The sequence below is a fragment of the Carassius gibelio genome, chromosome A6 (genome assembly GCF_023724105.1).
Source record: "Carassius gibelio isolate Cgi1373 ecotype wild population from Czech Republic chromosome A6, carGib1.2-hapl.c, whole genome shotgun sequence".
NCBI lineage: Eukaryota > Metazoa > Chordata > Actinopteri > Cypriniformes > Cyprinidae > Carassius > Carassius gibelio.
The window spans coordinates 27,224,755-27,240,404 of NC_068376.1; the positions used below are offsets into that span (position 1 = coordinate 27,224,755).

Consider the following 15,650-nt stretch of genomic DNA (forward strand, 5'->3'; position numbering starts at 1 on the left):
TGAAGGCAGAGAACATGATCGCACCATGAACATACTGAATAGTGAAACCAATTTGCAATCAGTCAGTGCAAAAGATGGCAAAAATTGCATCAAATATATCATCTAATCCAGCCTAATGACTTATTTGTTAAGGTTTGAAACATCAGGACATTTCTTGTGGATTTATATTATAAACAGAATGGGCAGAATCATTATCTTATAAGCATATTTGTAACATTCAATCATAAGTATTTTAAAAAGATATTACACAAAATTATTTTCATGCAATCATCCAAATGACCACCTATGTCTGTCTTTGCCCATGATTGTAATAGATGACATGTTTTGTTTCACTTATGAGATGTTGTCTTTCAGAGGAGTATAATTTGCAAATTTTAAAAAATATATAGAAAACAATTGATTCCAAAGCAAATTTTAATGGTAGCATTTCAGCACTGACTAAAGCAAACCAATACAGCACTTTTCAGGGAAGCTGAAATACGTTTTCCAATAAGCTTGAAAAGAAACTTATGCCAGCAGGTAACATTGCATTTTTCAGACACTACAGTATAATTGCAATATAGAACTTAAAATGTTTTTTATCATGCTGTTGTATATTTTAAAAAATGCATGAAAACACTGAGATTAAAAAATATGACTAAATTATGTTTTGACTAGAGGTAGAAATATAATATTTAAATCAACCCTCCATTGTGTCAATGGAAAAACTTCCAGTATATTTCCTTGTGCATGCATTTTATGTCATATTATGGTGTAATATCAAGTCATATTGAAAGTCTTTGTTAAATAAATCCTGAGAGTCTATTTTGATTTTTTACAAAGGTGATAATGACGAAGGTGATAATGCCAGTGTTATGTGGTCATTATGGGATTTAGTATCTCATGAATGTATGCTATGGCTGTATGACATATCTTGATTGTTTAAGCACTATGTTTTATTCATGAAATTATGAGTGCCTTTTATTAAATATATATTCAATTTATTGGCTCCATCTTTGTGATTTGACAAGGACTTACACATTCTCATTGTATGATTATGATCAAACACAAAATCAGATATGCTTATCGTAATAAAATGAAACAAAACTGTCCTTTAAATAAAACATTAAAGACAAAAAAAAAAATGTGTGCTGAGAACATTTGCTTCTGTTTTTAATTCACTGCACTTTTTACACTTTTCACGTGTAAAAAAAGTCATTTTAATTAAAAAAATTACAAAATGTCCTCCACTAATATTGGCACCCTTGGAAAATATGAGCAAATGTGGATGTAAAAAAATAAATCTCCACTGTTTATCTTTTTGATCTTTAATTCAAAATATTCTAACCTTAATTGAAGTAAAACAATTAAAAGTGGGGAGAAACTCACATTATAAAAAAAATGTCTTTCTACAATGCATTTTGGCCACAATTGTTGGCACCCCTAGAAATTCTTAGGAGTAAAATATCTCTGAAGTATATTCCCATTATAGACTGGCTTCTATGGTCAGACGAAGAAAAAAAAAAAGAGAGCTTTTTGTCAGCAAACCCACCAGATGGGATCGTGTAAACAGGGATAAAAAGTACCCCCATGTCCACAGTTAAATATACTGCTGGATCTCTAATTTAGTGGGCCTATACCTGACTGTTAGAAATCCTATAATGGGCCGTGGTTGGATATTCGATCAGGATCCAAAACAAAAATCAACACAAAAATGTGTCACTGAGCACAAAATGAAACTTCTGCATGGCCGTCCCAGTTCCCTGATCTGGACCCTATAGAAATTAGAGGGGTGAACTGAAGAAAAGAAGCACCAAAAAGAGCTGGGAATCTGAAGGTTCTGTTGAGATTCTGCATTAAGGAATGATCTCTGATCTCTTGTCAGATGTTCTCCAAACTCATCAGGAATTATAGATGAAAACTTCTTTAGAATTTTTTGAATGAAAGTTCAAAAGGATAAACAATGCAGATTTATTTTCACAGCCTTGCTGTTATTTACCAAGGGTGCCGTTGTGGTCAGCACAAACTACATTTAAAATATGTATAAAGTAGCTTACTGTAGGTCAATTTTTCTTTTCAAACTTCATGTCAACAACAAAAGATATTAACAGTGTGCTCTTCAAAAACTGTTAAGCCCATTAATTTTGCTATCTTAACTATATACAGATATACATATTAGCATTTAGCAATGCTTCTCTCCAGAAAAAGACCTGCAGTTTTTACCCATAAGTTCTGAATCACTGCTATCATAAAAAAAAATGTTCCTCTCATCTGTGGATCTGCAGTATTATTATTGATAAATCAAGATATCAACTACTTGAGAGGGTCGCAGTGTATATTTCATAAGGTTTTTGTTTCAGTGTTAGAGAGGTTAAAAGGTTCGTCTCAGGTCACTGAGATAAGTGAGAAAGGACCTGGGATTTTTTTTGGCACAACCTGTGGAGATTTTCGGGGACGGGGTCTAAACAGTGCAAGATCCCACAATGAGAGCACATTAATCTTTAAGGCCATTTTGCTTGTGTATGTGTGCGTGCATTATTGTTTCTGAGCTCACGTCTATATGGACCAGGTTGTTAGCGTCTGTGTAAAGTGTGCAGATGCAGTAGGCATTTTAAGTTGGTCATTCCTCAGTGATCTCAAAGTCTTTCCTCACTTTCATCAACTGCTCTGGATTGCCAACTTAAAGTCAATATAAAATCAACATTTTTGGCTTAAATATTTGGTTCGATCTTCACTAAGACCGTACACCAAATTTTACCCAGATACCAATTTTGCTTTGCATATTTATCTTTTATTTCGGTTGAGCTATGATCTAAAACATACATTGAAAAAAATGGTGTAGAAACTACTTTCACTCTACAAAAGTGCTAGTAAAATTCAAACAGAAATCATTTTAAAGGAACTGCAAGTAACACATTTAATTAAATGTCATTTTTTAAGCAGAAAGACTGCAATAGTATTTCCTACAAAACACTCCAATAATACCTGTTCTATTTAAAATGTCAAAAAATCTACTTTCACAGTGTAGATCAAAATATTTACACATCTATGGCAAAAAAAGAAAGGGAAAATAAACACTCATGAATACACACTAACTATTTTATTTGCACTGAATTAGCTTTCGGTTCCGATTGCTTTGTCTGTACGGTTATGTCAAGACAAGATTGATTTCAGTCATTTGACATGAAGTCATAAGAAGTACTCTTGTCTAGAGGTGAGAGTCGAGACACTAAAATATTGAGCAGTGAGACAGCAAAGTAACCAAATACCAAACTATGTATATAGTATGTAAGAGAACGCTGTTAGTGTTTGGTGGTTATGTAAGAGGAATGCTAGGTATTATATGACTGTCTTTTAAGTGGTGTCATTTCTGAAGTATGATATCTCAATATTTGTATTTCGTAAAAATATAGTTTGCTGTATTTTTAGATGTGAGAACACATGGTTTCCAAGCAAAGCAATTAAATATGGCTTGAAAATATGCCCATTATATGTTCATGTAAGCAATTTGTTTATTATGTGTATCGTCAAACAAGAAAACTAAATCATGAAAAAATCCTTTGTGTAACAGTGAAAACACTTTTTCTTTTGGAATGCTACACAAAATAAGCAGTAATAATTAAATATACTTAAAATATACATTAGAAGCTCCTCAGCAGTTACCGGTCACTCCACCGTCTGGACTAGGTGCCTAATGATGTGTCCTTAATTTTATCTGCTTTTATCTCTAGAACCCGACACTATGCTGATAACCCGCTTGGACCAATTAGGAGATTGGGGAAAGAAAAATCACGCAAAGCCAGCAATTGCCTCAATACCCTGGAGATACCTTCAGTCTCATATATACTTAACTGGTCAGTTGCACGGCAAGGTCAAACAGGGTACGGAGAGAGACGTGTTATAAACAATTAATGACCAGCCATTTGGTTCTAGTCTTGCACTGTTTAAGCCATTCAGGACTCTCTAGCTCTGCGGCTGGAAAACGTTACAGGCAAGTTAAAACGGGATAAGACTGATTACATCTACAACAGGCAGAAAGCGAAAGAAACTGACCCCTATAACCCGAGCGTGGCTCGATTTGTACTTTCACGCAATCCTGTTTACTGCAGTAACTTTAGCATGCAGACCAGACGATATATGAAGTGATTGCAGTTTTAATCAAAGAAAGTGGCAATGCACTAAAAATCTAATTAATCTTTTTTTTTTTTTTGCATTATTTTTATTTGGTTATTTTGTGCTTTGCAATCCCAAAGTCATGGGTTCAATTCCCACACTTTCATTAAAAAGCATACTGTCACATGAGCGGTACCCTTTCCAAAATGTACACTTACTAATATGTATCATTTAAGGTATATAAGGTACAAAAGCGTACTTGCCCAGTTACAGCTTTGTACCTTTTTTTCTGAAAGTGCAGGGGTAAAAGCAACTGGACATCATTTGCTTTCAAAGGCTCTCAAACAGAGGTGCAAAATGAGCAGAAAGATTCTGTGGCAACTTCCAACGAGAAACCAAGCAGTGACTTGCTGCCTTGTACAGCTGGATTTCACATTCTTGAAACCAGCAGCAAGCCAACTTTTAAGGCTGATCCTTAGTGATTTTATTGCTGTAAGTGTGAATAGGACATTAGTTTCCACTTATCTCTGACCAGTAGAATTATGCTTATCCAACAATGACAAAAGGAGACAAAAAGTTTTATTTAAGTATGTATATTTGGATATACAGGCAAAAAAAGCACTGCCCCCACATAGCCCTGCCAACTGGATAATGGCCAATTTTAATGTTCAATGAGTGATCACACAGTAAATAACTTATTCACACAGATATCACACACACACACACACACACACATATATATATTATTTTTTTTATTTTTTTTATTGCTTCCATTGTCCTCATTTTTAAGTCACTTTGTATAAAAGCGTCTGCTAAATGACTTACATTTAGTCATTTAGCAGACGTTTTTATACAAAGTGACTTACAAATGAGGACAATGGAAGCAATCAAAAACAAAAAAGCAATGATATATAAGTGCTATAACAAGTCTCAGTTAGCATAACACAGTACACGTAGCAAGGGCTTTTAAATAATATAAAAAAAGAAAAAAGATAGAATAGAAAAAGAATATAGCAAGCTAGCGTTAGAGGTCGTTTTTGTACAATAAACTAAAAGAAAACAGATAGAATACAAAAAGATTAGAAAGTTAGTTAATTTTTTTTTTTTTTTTTTTTTTTTAAGAATAGAATTAGAATAGTGGGTGTTAAAGTTAGAGGGTCAAATAAAGATGGAAGAGATGGGTTTTAAGTCGATTCTTGAAGATGGCTGAGGACTCAGATGCTCGGATTGAGTTGGGGAGGTCATTCCACCAGGAGGGAACATTTAATTTAAAAGTCTGTAAAAGTGACTTTGTGCTTCTTTGGGATGGCACAATCAAGCGATGTTCACTTGCAGAATGCAAGCTTCTAGAGGACACATAAGTCTGAAGTAATGAATTTAGGTAAAGGGGTGCAGAGCCAGAGGTGGTTTTGTAGGCAAACATCAATGCCTTGAATTTTATGCGAGCAGCTACTAGTAGCCAGTTCAAACTGATGAACAGAAGTGTGACATCATGTTTGAATCAGTCTGTTGAATCACTCATTGAATGAAGTCACTGAATCCTGCTGAATCAACACTAGAAACATTTTATTATCTGTAATTCATCATTATTTTCAGTGATGTCTGTCTTTAAAATAAGCAAGGTTTGTTTACAAAGCTTTTTAAGATAGTACAAATTTTCTGTAATAAATGACCTGTTACAGGTTGCATTCATGAGAGTACCACGATGCATGTGTGTGCATTCCTCTGCTTATAAGCAAAGCGCAGCACATGCGTGCTCTATGTCAGAACGCTGGCTCCTGCGTCAGCAGACCACATGCATGTGTCAATATAATCTCCTAAAGAAGGTCAATAAAATAAAAGTCAATAAGACACAATCTAGTAGGTAGAAAAGGTGAATAAAACATAAAAAGACAGTAAAAGTCAGTATAATCTGTAGTTATGTCCCACTTAATGCAACAAATGCCTCGTTTGTAATGGGTTTTATTGTTTTTGTCTGGTCACATCGGGACACGGCATCACAGTATGGTATGTGTTTTTAGCAAAGTCATATGACCCCTTTAACATAGTCGCTGTCTCATTCTTAAGCAAAACATAAAGTCATTCTGACATACAAAGAACTGACCTACCTCTTCCACGTGTATATATCTGAGTATACACGTGCAACGCGATAGCCTCCATGGGAACGTCATTAGCACAAAATAAATACAAATTTGAGCCACACCCATTCTACTCTAATTAGTCTAGAAAATACAGATTTTTCTATAAATGTGTTATGTTATTTAAAAGTCGAGTTATGCTACCTTGAGAAATAAGTTAGTTTCCTCAGATGAGTGTTGAACACATACGGGTCCATCACCCAGTTACGATATACTGTAAATTGTTGTAAAAAGTATAACATGACTTTGGGAATATCCTCTACCTGTGTTCACGTGCTGAACTTGCTGCTTCTCCCTTCCTCTTATCTCAATTAAGCTGTAAAACAGCTAATGAACGTTACTCATCCCATGAGGGATTTCCCTTGTTGCATCACGTCTGTCGCTCTAACTCTCTATTACCCAGCTTTGTTACACCCTCTTCATTCATTATTTACATGATGTTTTGGTCTCACTCAATAATTCAAAATAGTCACATGATGTCTAATAACTGGAGTAAAGTTCAGAATAAAATAAATTGTATTTATATTACTACAAAGACACTCTCATGGTTGACTTGACAGTCACATGTTAAGCTATAAAAACCTTTACAGAGGAGTTTACAGAAAAACATTAATAAGCATGTGTATTTTTAGAAGCAATATGCAGCAAACATTATTAAGCATATGTCTGAGAACATATGCACGTTTGGAAGGTCTACTTCCTGCCAGCTGTGCATTGTTAACCAAGAAGGATAAAACTTCTTTATGTCCCTATATGTCCTTGCCTGGAGACTGAAACCTCCAAATCACAAATGTAGTGTGTGTAGAATAATGAGAATAGATGTGGTTCTCTGTTTGCACTCAGAAGCCATTCAGTTTGAGGGGAACATTCCTCGCTTGAAGCCCAAAATGACAATAGTTTTCATGTTCTGCATTCAAATAGACTGTCATAATATTTATATAAAGAATCCAATTTTATATTAAATCTAGCTGACTACAGAATTTAAATCAGATACTACATAACTGTTTGTCTCAATAGCTCAATAGGGGACATTTAAAAGGAAATAAATAAATCAGGAAATAAATTTCTCATAAACCAAGTCACTTGAAAGCAAGGCCTGAGTTGCTGATCGTTTCGTGTCACAATTACTGCCTGATAGTAATACAACTGTCTGTCTGTCCCCTGAATTATGTTTATGATGTAAGACATATTTCCAAAACTGAGCGGCTTTAAATGTGCGTGCAGTAATGCAGGCGTCATTCAGTGAAAACAAGGTGAAAAGTCAATCACCTGCCTTCCAGGAAAATGTCCACATGATATCAGTTAGGCCCCACACATCCTTCTGATGACCTCTAGTGGCCACAATACTGAACTGTTTAGTTTAAATGGAGCACAGAATACACTATTCAAAATACACTAGAGATGCATTACTTAATTCATCTTACGTATATGAAAATTATGTGATGCGCAGAAAAATTCATCAAGACAGAATGGCACTATATCTAAGATATGGCATATGTAAGCCATACAGGAAGTCCTGCTATGAAAATGTGTAGTTGTCATCATTTACTGGATTCCACTGTAATGTTCACCCTCACTGTCTGTACTGGTACTGTATACAAAGTAAAAGCGACCACCTTGATACTCTTGTATTCTTGTAATCATCAATATAGACCTATGCACTCCCACAGAATATTTTAAGTTAAGAAAGTATAAGTATTTGTATAAATGCATTCAGGCAGCTACTATGCTTACAGTAAATATGAAAGATTACCTGACTATACAAATGTCTCTTTATTATTTCAGTCAATAATGAAAGGGTGAATGAAAAAGTGACAGGGACTTAAAGCCAAATATGGTGGGCCATGACTAGAGAGTTAATGCCCTTTTATGGTGAAAAGCAGCCCGTAAACAACAAAAGAACTATGCTAACAATGGTTTGACTTTAAATGGGTTTCCCTCTGTCTCATTTTAATGCAAAACATATGACATAATGTATTGAGGTAAGTCATATGGTATCTTCTATATCTATGGTATGATATATTCTATATCTTTAAGATCATGCTAAATGATTTGTGTCTGCTTGCATTTTAGTGCTTTCAATATGAATTACTTATCACAAAAACAAAAATATAATTCCCAGAAAATGTCTTTATATCGCAACACCTGAATTTTTGCACATTTGTCTCGACTTGCTTTCATTTTCAGTGTGCACCAGACTTTCCATGTCTTATCTTAGACCTCCACAAAATGGAGGGTTCAGGAATTTCTTAGACTCATAAACAGTTTGTCATCTAACAGAGCATACGGTAAATGGCTTACTGTATACAGAATGATGCAATCACTTCTTCGCGTCACATAAATGCATTCGTGCATTTTTATGACTTGGAAAAAACAAATGAATAATTATTTCAGCACAGCTCAGATTTAACTAGTTCTTTTTAAACTAACGATTTTAAAATATTTTGCTGTGCCATTTCCTTATTCGTCTTAACATGGAGAGAAAACTGGCTCGAAACCGTAAACATCACCTGACGAGCCTTTTCCCAGACTACCTGGATGACGTCACCCTGCTGCCCCGCCTGCTGCTGATAGCTGCTTCCAAAACGGGAGGCTTGTTGAACTTCGGTTCCTCAGAAACTTTGCACAAACAGTCGGTCACCACTGGAGATTGGACCAACAACACAGTGAAGGAGGAATAGTAAGACAAAGTCAATGGTTAATTCGAACATTTCAATACATTCGAGCAACAACGTATTGCAATGTTGTTTTGTGTTTATGCTTTCGCTGTTAGCTGAATAGACGCTTGCCGTTACCATGGTATTTAAAACGATTTTAAGATCGACACTTCTTAGTATAATTACATATAGGCTACATTTATTTATTTAGCAGATATACACGTATACGTATGTGGGTTTATATATATATATATATATATATATATATATATATATATATATATATATATATATATATATATATATATATACATATATACATATTTGAATGGTGACTTTCTGCCTCAATAATGAGTTGCGATATTTGGCCGATTTTAGCATTGGACAATTAGCTTTAATTAGCTTTTTTTTACTTTTTTTTTCTTTTCATTACTCAATTTTGATTCAAATATTTCGTAAAAGAAGTGTTGATTTGCAGTTCAGCAACTTTGCGTGTTTTCTTTCTCTCTCCCTCTCTCTTTCTCTCTCTCTCTCTCTTTCTCTCTCTCTCTCTCTCTCATATCATATATATATATATATATATATATATATATATATATATATATATATATATGCATTATATTAGCCATGATCGCTGCTCAGTAGATATCAGAATTGGAGATTAAAAACCCATACACATCAACCGCTAATGAGAATGTTGATGTATTTCTTTGCAGTAAGACAGCATGGCATCCATTTCGACTGACCAGAATACACAGCCCACCCCTCAGCTTCTGTCAGTCGGAGAAAAGGATAAGAAACGACTGCTGGAGGTGTATGTGACGCGAAGTCTCAGCCTTAACGATGGATCACAATGTCCTCTGAGACAGGAGCAAAGATCACACAAATGGGTTGCCATCTCAGAGCCGAAGACAAGACATCGCAAACATTCCAGCGATACATCTCTGAACTTGACTTCACAAGCCTCCATCTCAGATGAAGACATTAGATATGAGCCCGTCGCTGAACCACAACTGGATAAAAAGGAGATGTTGTCTGAGAAGAAATCCAAACAGTGGATAAATAAAGGGAGTCTACGCCGCAATGATAGTCCTAATGCATCGCAAAAGTCCAATAGCAAACCCAAGTGGTTTCACCGTTTGGATAAGGGCAAGGAGGGAGGTGGGCAAAGCATTGATGCTTTACCTTCCCAAACAAGTACAGTTACTCCTGCAGATATGCATTTAAATGTTCTAGAAAATCCAGAGACTGCTACAGTGGAAAGGAAGGGCAAAGAAGGCAAGAAGACAAAGAAACCCACTCTATGGAAAAGTTTCTTGAGCTTGTTTTCCAAAGGAAACAGTGAAAAAGAACAAGATCATCAGAGAAATGATGAACAGCTACCTCTTTCTCCCCCCTCAACACCCCAAATCTCTTGTTTGCCTTTAGCTGACACCCTATCAAAAAGTGATGTCAACCTGCGCCGTTCAAAGTCTTCGAAAAAGAAATTGTTGCACAGGAGATCCTTAAAATTCAGGCAAAGTGGAGATATGTCCACTGAAAAATGTATGTATCTCATATCTATGTGTAACTTTATTATGTATGTTATTTGTATTAGGTTTACATTTGCATATATTGGAAAAAAAAAGTTCTAAGTTTGATTTTTTTTTTTTTTTTTTAGCTGTTGAGAAAGTGGAACCCACTGACTCGTACTATGAGAAAATGTCAGAGGAACTGGAGAAAATTGTGCATGAAGTGAAAGACAGTCCAGCAGATGACAATGCTGCTTTCCAAACAACAGACCGGAATTGTGTGAATGGTGAGTGTTATTATAATAGACAATTTGCATGATGCAAAAGACGTGGATTACATATTACATAGACAGAACACCACAAACCAGTATTGGGTTCAGCTAGTTGTGTCTCAATTCCACAAAGGAGAACAATTCATAGTGGCCATTATTTTAATAAGAATTATCATTTATTTATGAACTTGCCCTCTGCTTTCTCACGTCTTGTTCTCCATTCTGCAAATTCTCACACAAGGCCTTCAGAAGTCTTTGAATACATTAGAGATTGTATGAACTACTTGTATGGGTTTTACAAAAAAAACATCACTGTAAACTGTTATTGTACAGAAAAGCAGTGGAAACAGAAAACTTGTATACAAGTTTTGAATTAGGAACATATAGACTTTAGCCAAATTATGTGATTTTTTTTTCTTGCAATTTTCTTGTTGCTCAAATAATGTATTCTATCATATTTCTCCAATTAGTTTCAAAAGAAGAAGTTATAAAGAGAATCACAGAACTTATAAAACAGGAAGGAGACTTAATACATAAAAAGGTAAGTGTGTCTCATTCCTTCTGACATCACTAAATATTGCTGAGACTTTTTATTAGTAATGCAGATGTTTGGCTCCCTTTCTTTACATTTATGAAATGTATGAAAACCACCCAAGTATTGCCATTTCTTTCTATGTTATTTAAAGAAGATTCACTCAGTTTCTTTTCTGATTTCCTCCACCACTCCCAGCTGCAAAAGAACAGCACCGTAAGCGATTATCTGGATGGATTCACCTATGGATTGTTCCAGCAAATGGCTGATCAATATGTGCAGTCAGAAGTTCCCAATAAGAAAACCCAGCTGCCTGTCGTGGCACCAGAACTGGTGAAGTTCGCCTTCACTTTGGACTTCACAGCAAGAGTGGCAAATCTACACCACCAAGCCACAGGCCAAATCATGGGCTTCGGGAACCAGTATCTCCAAGATCGCTTCACTCACATGAGCGAGAGCCATCCGCATGTCTCTGACATTAAAGCAGAGGATCGGGAAAACACAGAACTCTGAGCAAGAATTGCTTGTAGAAGCGTGAGCTTCTAGTTGACATAATTTTACTGACGGGTTTATTTGAAATGTAGCAACACAAAACAAGCCATAATGAAGGCTTTTAAAAGATCATTAAAAAAATTATAAATTAATGTGAAATGGTATGTAGTTTTACTTCATTAAAAACCCTGAATGAAGTAAGAGAAATCTAAATATTAATTTATTTTTGACAAATTATGATGTATTTGCACCACTGCAAGCATTATTTTATAATATATGTTGTAACTGTATATGCAGGCATATGCAGAATGTTTACTTAATAAATATTAAATATATTGAATAAAAAATGTTTTGTAAAGTGTTGTCAATTATTTCTTCCTTTTAAAATTAAGTTAAAATTCTAATTATCATATTATAATATATATATATATATATATATATATATATATATATATATATATATATATATATATAAATATATAAAACTGTTAATGTAAAATGTTTATAAACAAATTATTTTAAAAAATATGTAAATTGAGCATAGCAAATTTAGTTCTGAATGATAAAAACAGTCAATATTATTACAGCCAACTATTGAGTGACACAGTTTAATGCTGATTTGTGCAATGTTGTTTTCATTGCTCTATTTGATCCATTTTTACAATATGCAAAGACTGTCAAAAGTTCAACTTGATAATGCATTTATTAGATTATTACAGAATTACATAAAACAGAATATCACTGTGGCATGTTTATTATTACATGTTTACTAAATTCTACATTTGTCATTATGTGATTTACATTTTTTTATTGGTTTTGTTTTTATTATTATTATTAGATTTAATTTTAGTAACTTAAATACTTCAACTGATTTTCAGTTCATTCCCAAAGCAATACATCTAATATTCATATTTTATTTCGGCTCAATTTCAATTTCCAAGTAATTATTACAACAACACTGATATGTACCTAGTAAACATTGCCGTATTCAGAGTATTGCCCAAATATTCTACTATTCTACAGTAGAGACTTTTGACTGCATTATCGTTCAGTCTTCCTCTTCTACATCCATGTAAGAAATAAAAGGAGATGAGAGATTCTCATCTACTTCTGTGTTTAGTAATAAACTTCCCTCACAGTCTAGTGCGTCCTTCTGAAGCTGTAGTGGTTCAGGATGGCTGTCCATTTCTAATTCCACGTTGAGCTGCAAGAGGAAGGCTGAAGATTGTGCCTCTGCATCTGTAAGGATGCTATCTGTCTTTTTGCAGAAACTGCTGGATCCAGAGAGCTGGAAGCAGAGGAGAGATCGCCGTCTAGACGAGAGAGGCTGAGTCTGGCTCCTGCACTCCGGCTGCTTCTTTGAGGTTGAAGTGGAGAGACGGCGTGGCAGGAAACGCAAAGCACGAGAAAGTAAAGGAAAAGAGAAACAGGGAAGGAAAGTAAAAGGAAGAGATGGCAAACAGGACCAGGGTGCAAGAATCCAAGAAAAAATGGAGACCAAAGGTAGAATTTGCAAAAGCAGGAATCTGGAAAAATTCAGGAACATCTAATAATGGTATTAAATTCAAAATCTACAATCTAAATATGCATTCACATTGTTTTTAATTCATAAATGATGTCAAGTCATAAATGAAGTTAAATGGGCTGCTAAAATCATTTCATTTTTATTAAAAGGTCCATTATGTATGCAAAACTTTGCTTTCCTAGTTTTACCTGTTCAGCATAAGTCTTCTCAAGTGTGCAAAGACTAACCGCAGATGTGTGATTACTTCCTGTTTGAATTCCCTGCCTGCATTCAGAGCCAGCAGGGGAATTTTCTTCATCCAGCACAAAAATCTGTTTGGAGTCCAAAAAAAAAAAAAACTTACATTTTACATGCTTACAATTTTTTGTTATGTATTGATAAGATACACAGACATGAGGAACACAAACAACACATTTAGACTAAAGATCTGACCTATAGATGAATGAGATGACAGATGTTGCAGGCAAAGTGAATGGCAGTAGGGTGTAGGATATGAGACGACATGGCAGGGTGTTGTCATGACATGTCCAGATGCCAAAATGCTCCGCTAAGTTGCAAAGCAAAGCTGAAGAGAGAAAGATTTCATTTTAGCATGTGCATTTTTACATCCACAGTGCAAACATGAAGCATAATTCTGATAATTATTATATTATTTTTTAATCACTATGCATTAGACTGTATATTGTACACCTACTGTATCTACAGCTGTCCCAAAAAGGATTCAGACACTTTAGTCACACTTTAGTGTTAAATATTGTTTCATCAAATAATATCAAACCAACTGTAATCTGCAAACAAAGGCCATCTTTGCAATGAAAGTCTGCATTTATTTGATCAAGCAAACAGTAGAACAGTAATAATGTGAAATAATATCACAGTGCAAAATAACTGTTTTCTATTTGAATGTATTTAAAATGTACTTTATTCCTGCGATGCAAAAGTTAATTTTCAATATCATTACTCCAGTCTAAGGTGTCACACGATCCTTCAGAAAGCATGCTAATATACTGACTTGCTGCTCAACAGTTGTGCTGCCTGCTTCATATTTTGGTGAAATCTGTGATGCATTGTTTTCAAGATTCAAAATAACAGCATTTATTTGAAATAGGAATCTTTTGTAACATTATAAATGCCTTTTCTGTCACTATTGATCAATATAATGCAATCTACTGAATTGATACTGAACAGGACTTTACTGAATAAATACTTTCCAGACTTGTATTGAACTAGGATGTCTTTATGAAAAACTTCTACCACAAAAACATTTGCTCGACATGATAGAGCAGGTGGGATATAAGGGACATAATGAGAGTAAGAGTGATAGAGGGCTGCCTGCTGGCTCTCATAAAGCTCTGATGCAAGGTTTCCCCAAATCCAGAATCACTAGTAAAAACTGGAAGTGCAATGAATCTGGATTGATCTTGTATATTATTGGGCTTCTCACCTCTTTGTATCCATGTTGGCAGGCTGATATACAGTAACTGCTCCAGTGAGTTCAGATTCCAGGGTAGATCCTCAAGCCCATGATAGTACTCTTCTGGCAATTTTCTATCTGCTTTTATTTCTTCAAAATGCTCTGCTTTGTCCCAAAGTTTCTCTTCTTCTGCATTTATCATATTTTCTCTGATTTCTTGTGTTCTCTTCATCTTCATGTCCTCAATTGATTGTGTTAGATCATGAAGATAAAAAAAAGGAGTCGAGTTTATTGAATAATCTTTGTTGCGTATGTTTCAATACGTCTGACCAGCAAAAAGCCAACAGGTTTTCTTATACTACTCAAGCAGTAGCAATGGAAAATTACTGCTTCACAATAACGTCCCATGACGTTAAAAACCTTGAAATGGCTGGCGAATTGTCATTGTAGCTAGTGCATTGCAAGCATGTTGTCTTTTATAATAACCAACAACCTAAAATATTCCCAACTTAAAGGGACAGTTCAACCCAAAATGAATATTTTAATCATTTACTCACCCTTAAGTTGTTCCAAACCTGTATTGAACTTCATTCTTCTTTTAAACAACGAAGATATTCTGAAGAACGTTGGTAACCAAACTGTTTTTAGTAACCACTGACTTCAAAAGATCTTCTTTTGTGTTCACCAAAAGAAAGAGAAGCCCTCCTGAAAACCAGATTTACTCTCAAGCAATGAGGTGATTGATGGCTGTAATAATCTAATTGACTTTTCACCAACACATGCTCAGGGCTTTTGCCAGGCACCTTTTTGTGATTTCCAAACCTCCTCTAAGCAACATGTTGTATTAATGTATAAAAGTCACCTTCTTCCATAGGCTGAATTAATATTTTTTTCTCTTATCCCAGTTTCATGTGCAGAGGCAGCTTAAAATTATCATGATTTGCTTGATTGTTATGACACAACAATTGGCTCAGCAAATGCTATGAGTTTGGAGAAGAACTACCTGTTGTTGGTGTT

The 15,650-nt window shown here is 34.9% G+C and overlaps 2 protein-coding genes across 2 annotated transcripts; one reads left to right on the forward strand and one right to left on the reverse strand.

The window, feature by feature from the left end:
- Positions 1 to 8,123: 8,123 nt before the first annotated feature.
- Positions 8,124 to 12,047, forward strand: LOC128015170 (uncharacterized). The gene is made up of 5 exons (XM_052598845.1): positions 8,124 to 8,910; positions 9,604 to 10,432; positions 10,548 to 10,685; positions 11,141 to 11,211; positions 11,401 to 12,047. The coding sequence occupies exons 2-5, from the start codon at positions 9,613 to 9,615 to the stop codon at positions 11,713 to 11,715; spliced, it is 1,344 nt and encodes a 447-aa protein (XP_052454805.1). The 5' UTR covers positions 8,124 to 8,910; positions 9,604 to 9,612; the 3' UTR covers positions 11,716 to 12,047.
- A 331-nt stretch (positions 12,048 to 12,378) lies between these two features.
- Positions 12,379 to 15,574, reverse strand: LOC128015925 (patatin-like phospholipase domain-containing protein 2). Its single transcript, XM_052600178.1, has 3 exons — positions 14,664 to 15,574; positions 13,652 to 13,784; positions 12,379 to 13,530 (listed from the first exon to the last, which is right to left on the reverse strand). The coding sequence occupies exons 1-3, from the start codon at positions 14,869 to 14,871 to the stop codon at positions 13,404 to 13,406; spliced, it is 468 nt and encodes a 155-aa protein (XP_052456138.1). The 5' UTR covers positions 14,872 to 15,574; the 3' UTR covers positions 12,379 to 13,403.
- Between the last annotated feature and the right edge of the window lie 76 nt (positions 15,575 to 15,650).

Coding starts and splice junctions, on each gene's coding strand:
- LOC128015925 (XM_052600178.1), bottom strand. CDS start 14,871: ATGAAGATGAAGAGAACACAAGAAATCAGAGAAAATATGATAAATGCA. Junction 13,785..14,663: donor GCCAACATGGATACAAAGAG/GTGAGAAGCCCA, acceptor TTCTCTCTTCAG/CTTTGCTTTGCAACTTAGCG. Junction 13,531..13,651: donor GTCATCTCATTCATCTATAG/GTCAGATCTTTA, acceptor GACTCCAAACAG/ATTTTTGTGCTGGATGAAGA.
- LOC128015170 (XM_052598845.1), top strand. CDS start 9,613: ATGGCATCCATTTCGACTGACCAGAATACACAGCCCACCCCTCAGCTT. Junction 10,433..10,547: donor AGATATGTCCACTGAAAAAT/GTATGTATCTCA, acceptor TTTTTTTTTTAG/CTGTTGAGAAAGTGGAACCC. Junction 11,212..11,400: donor GAGACTTAATACATAAAAAG/GTAAGTGTGTCT, acceptor CACCACTCCCAG/CTGCAAAAGAACAGCACCGT.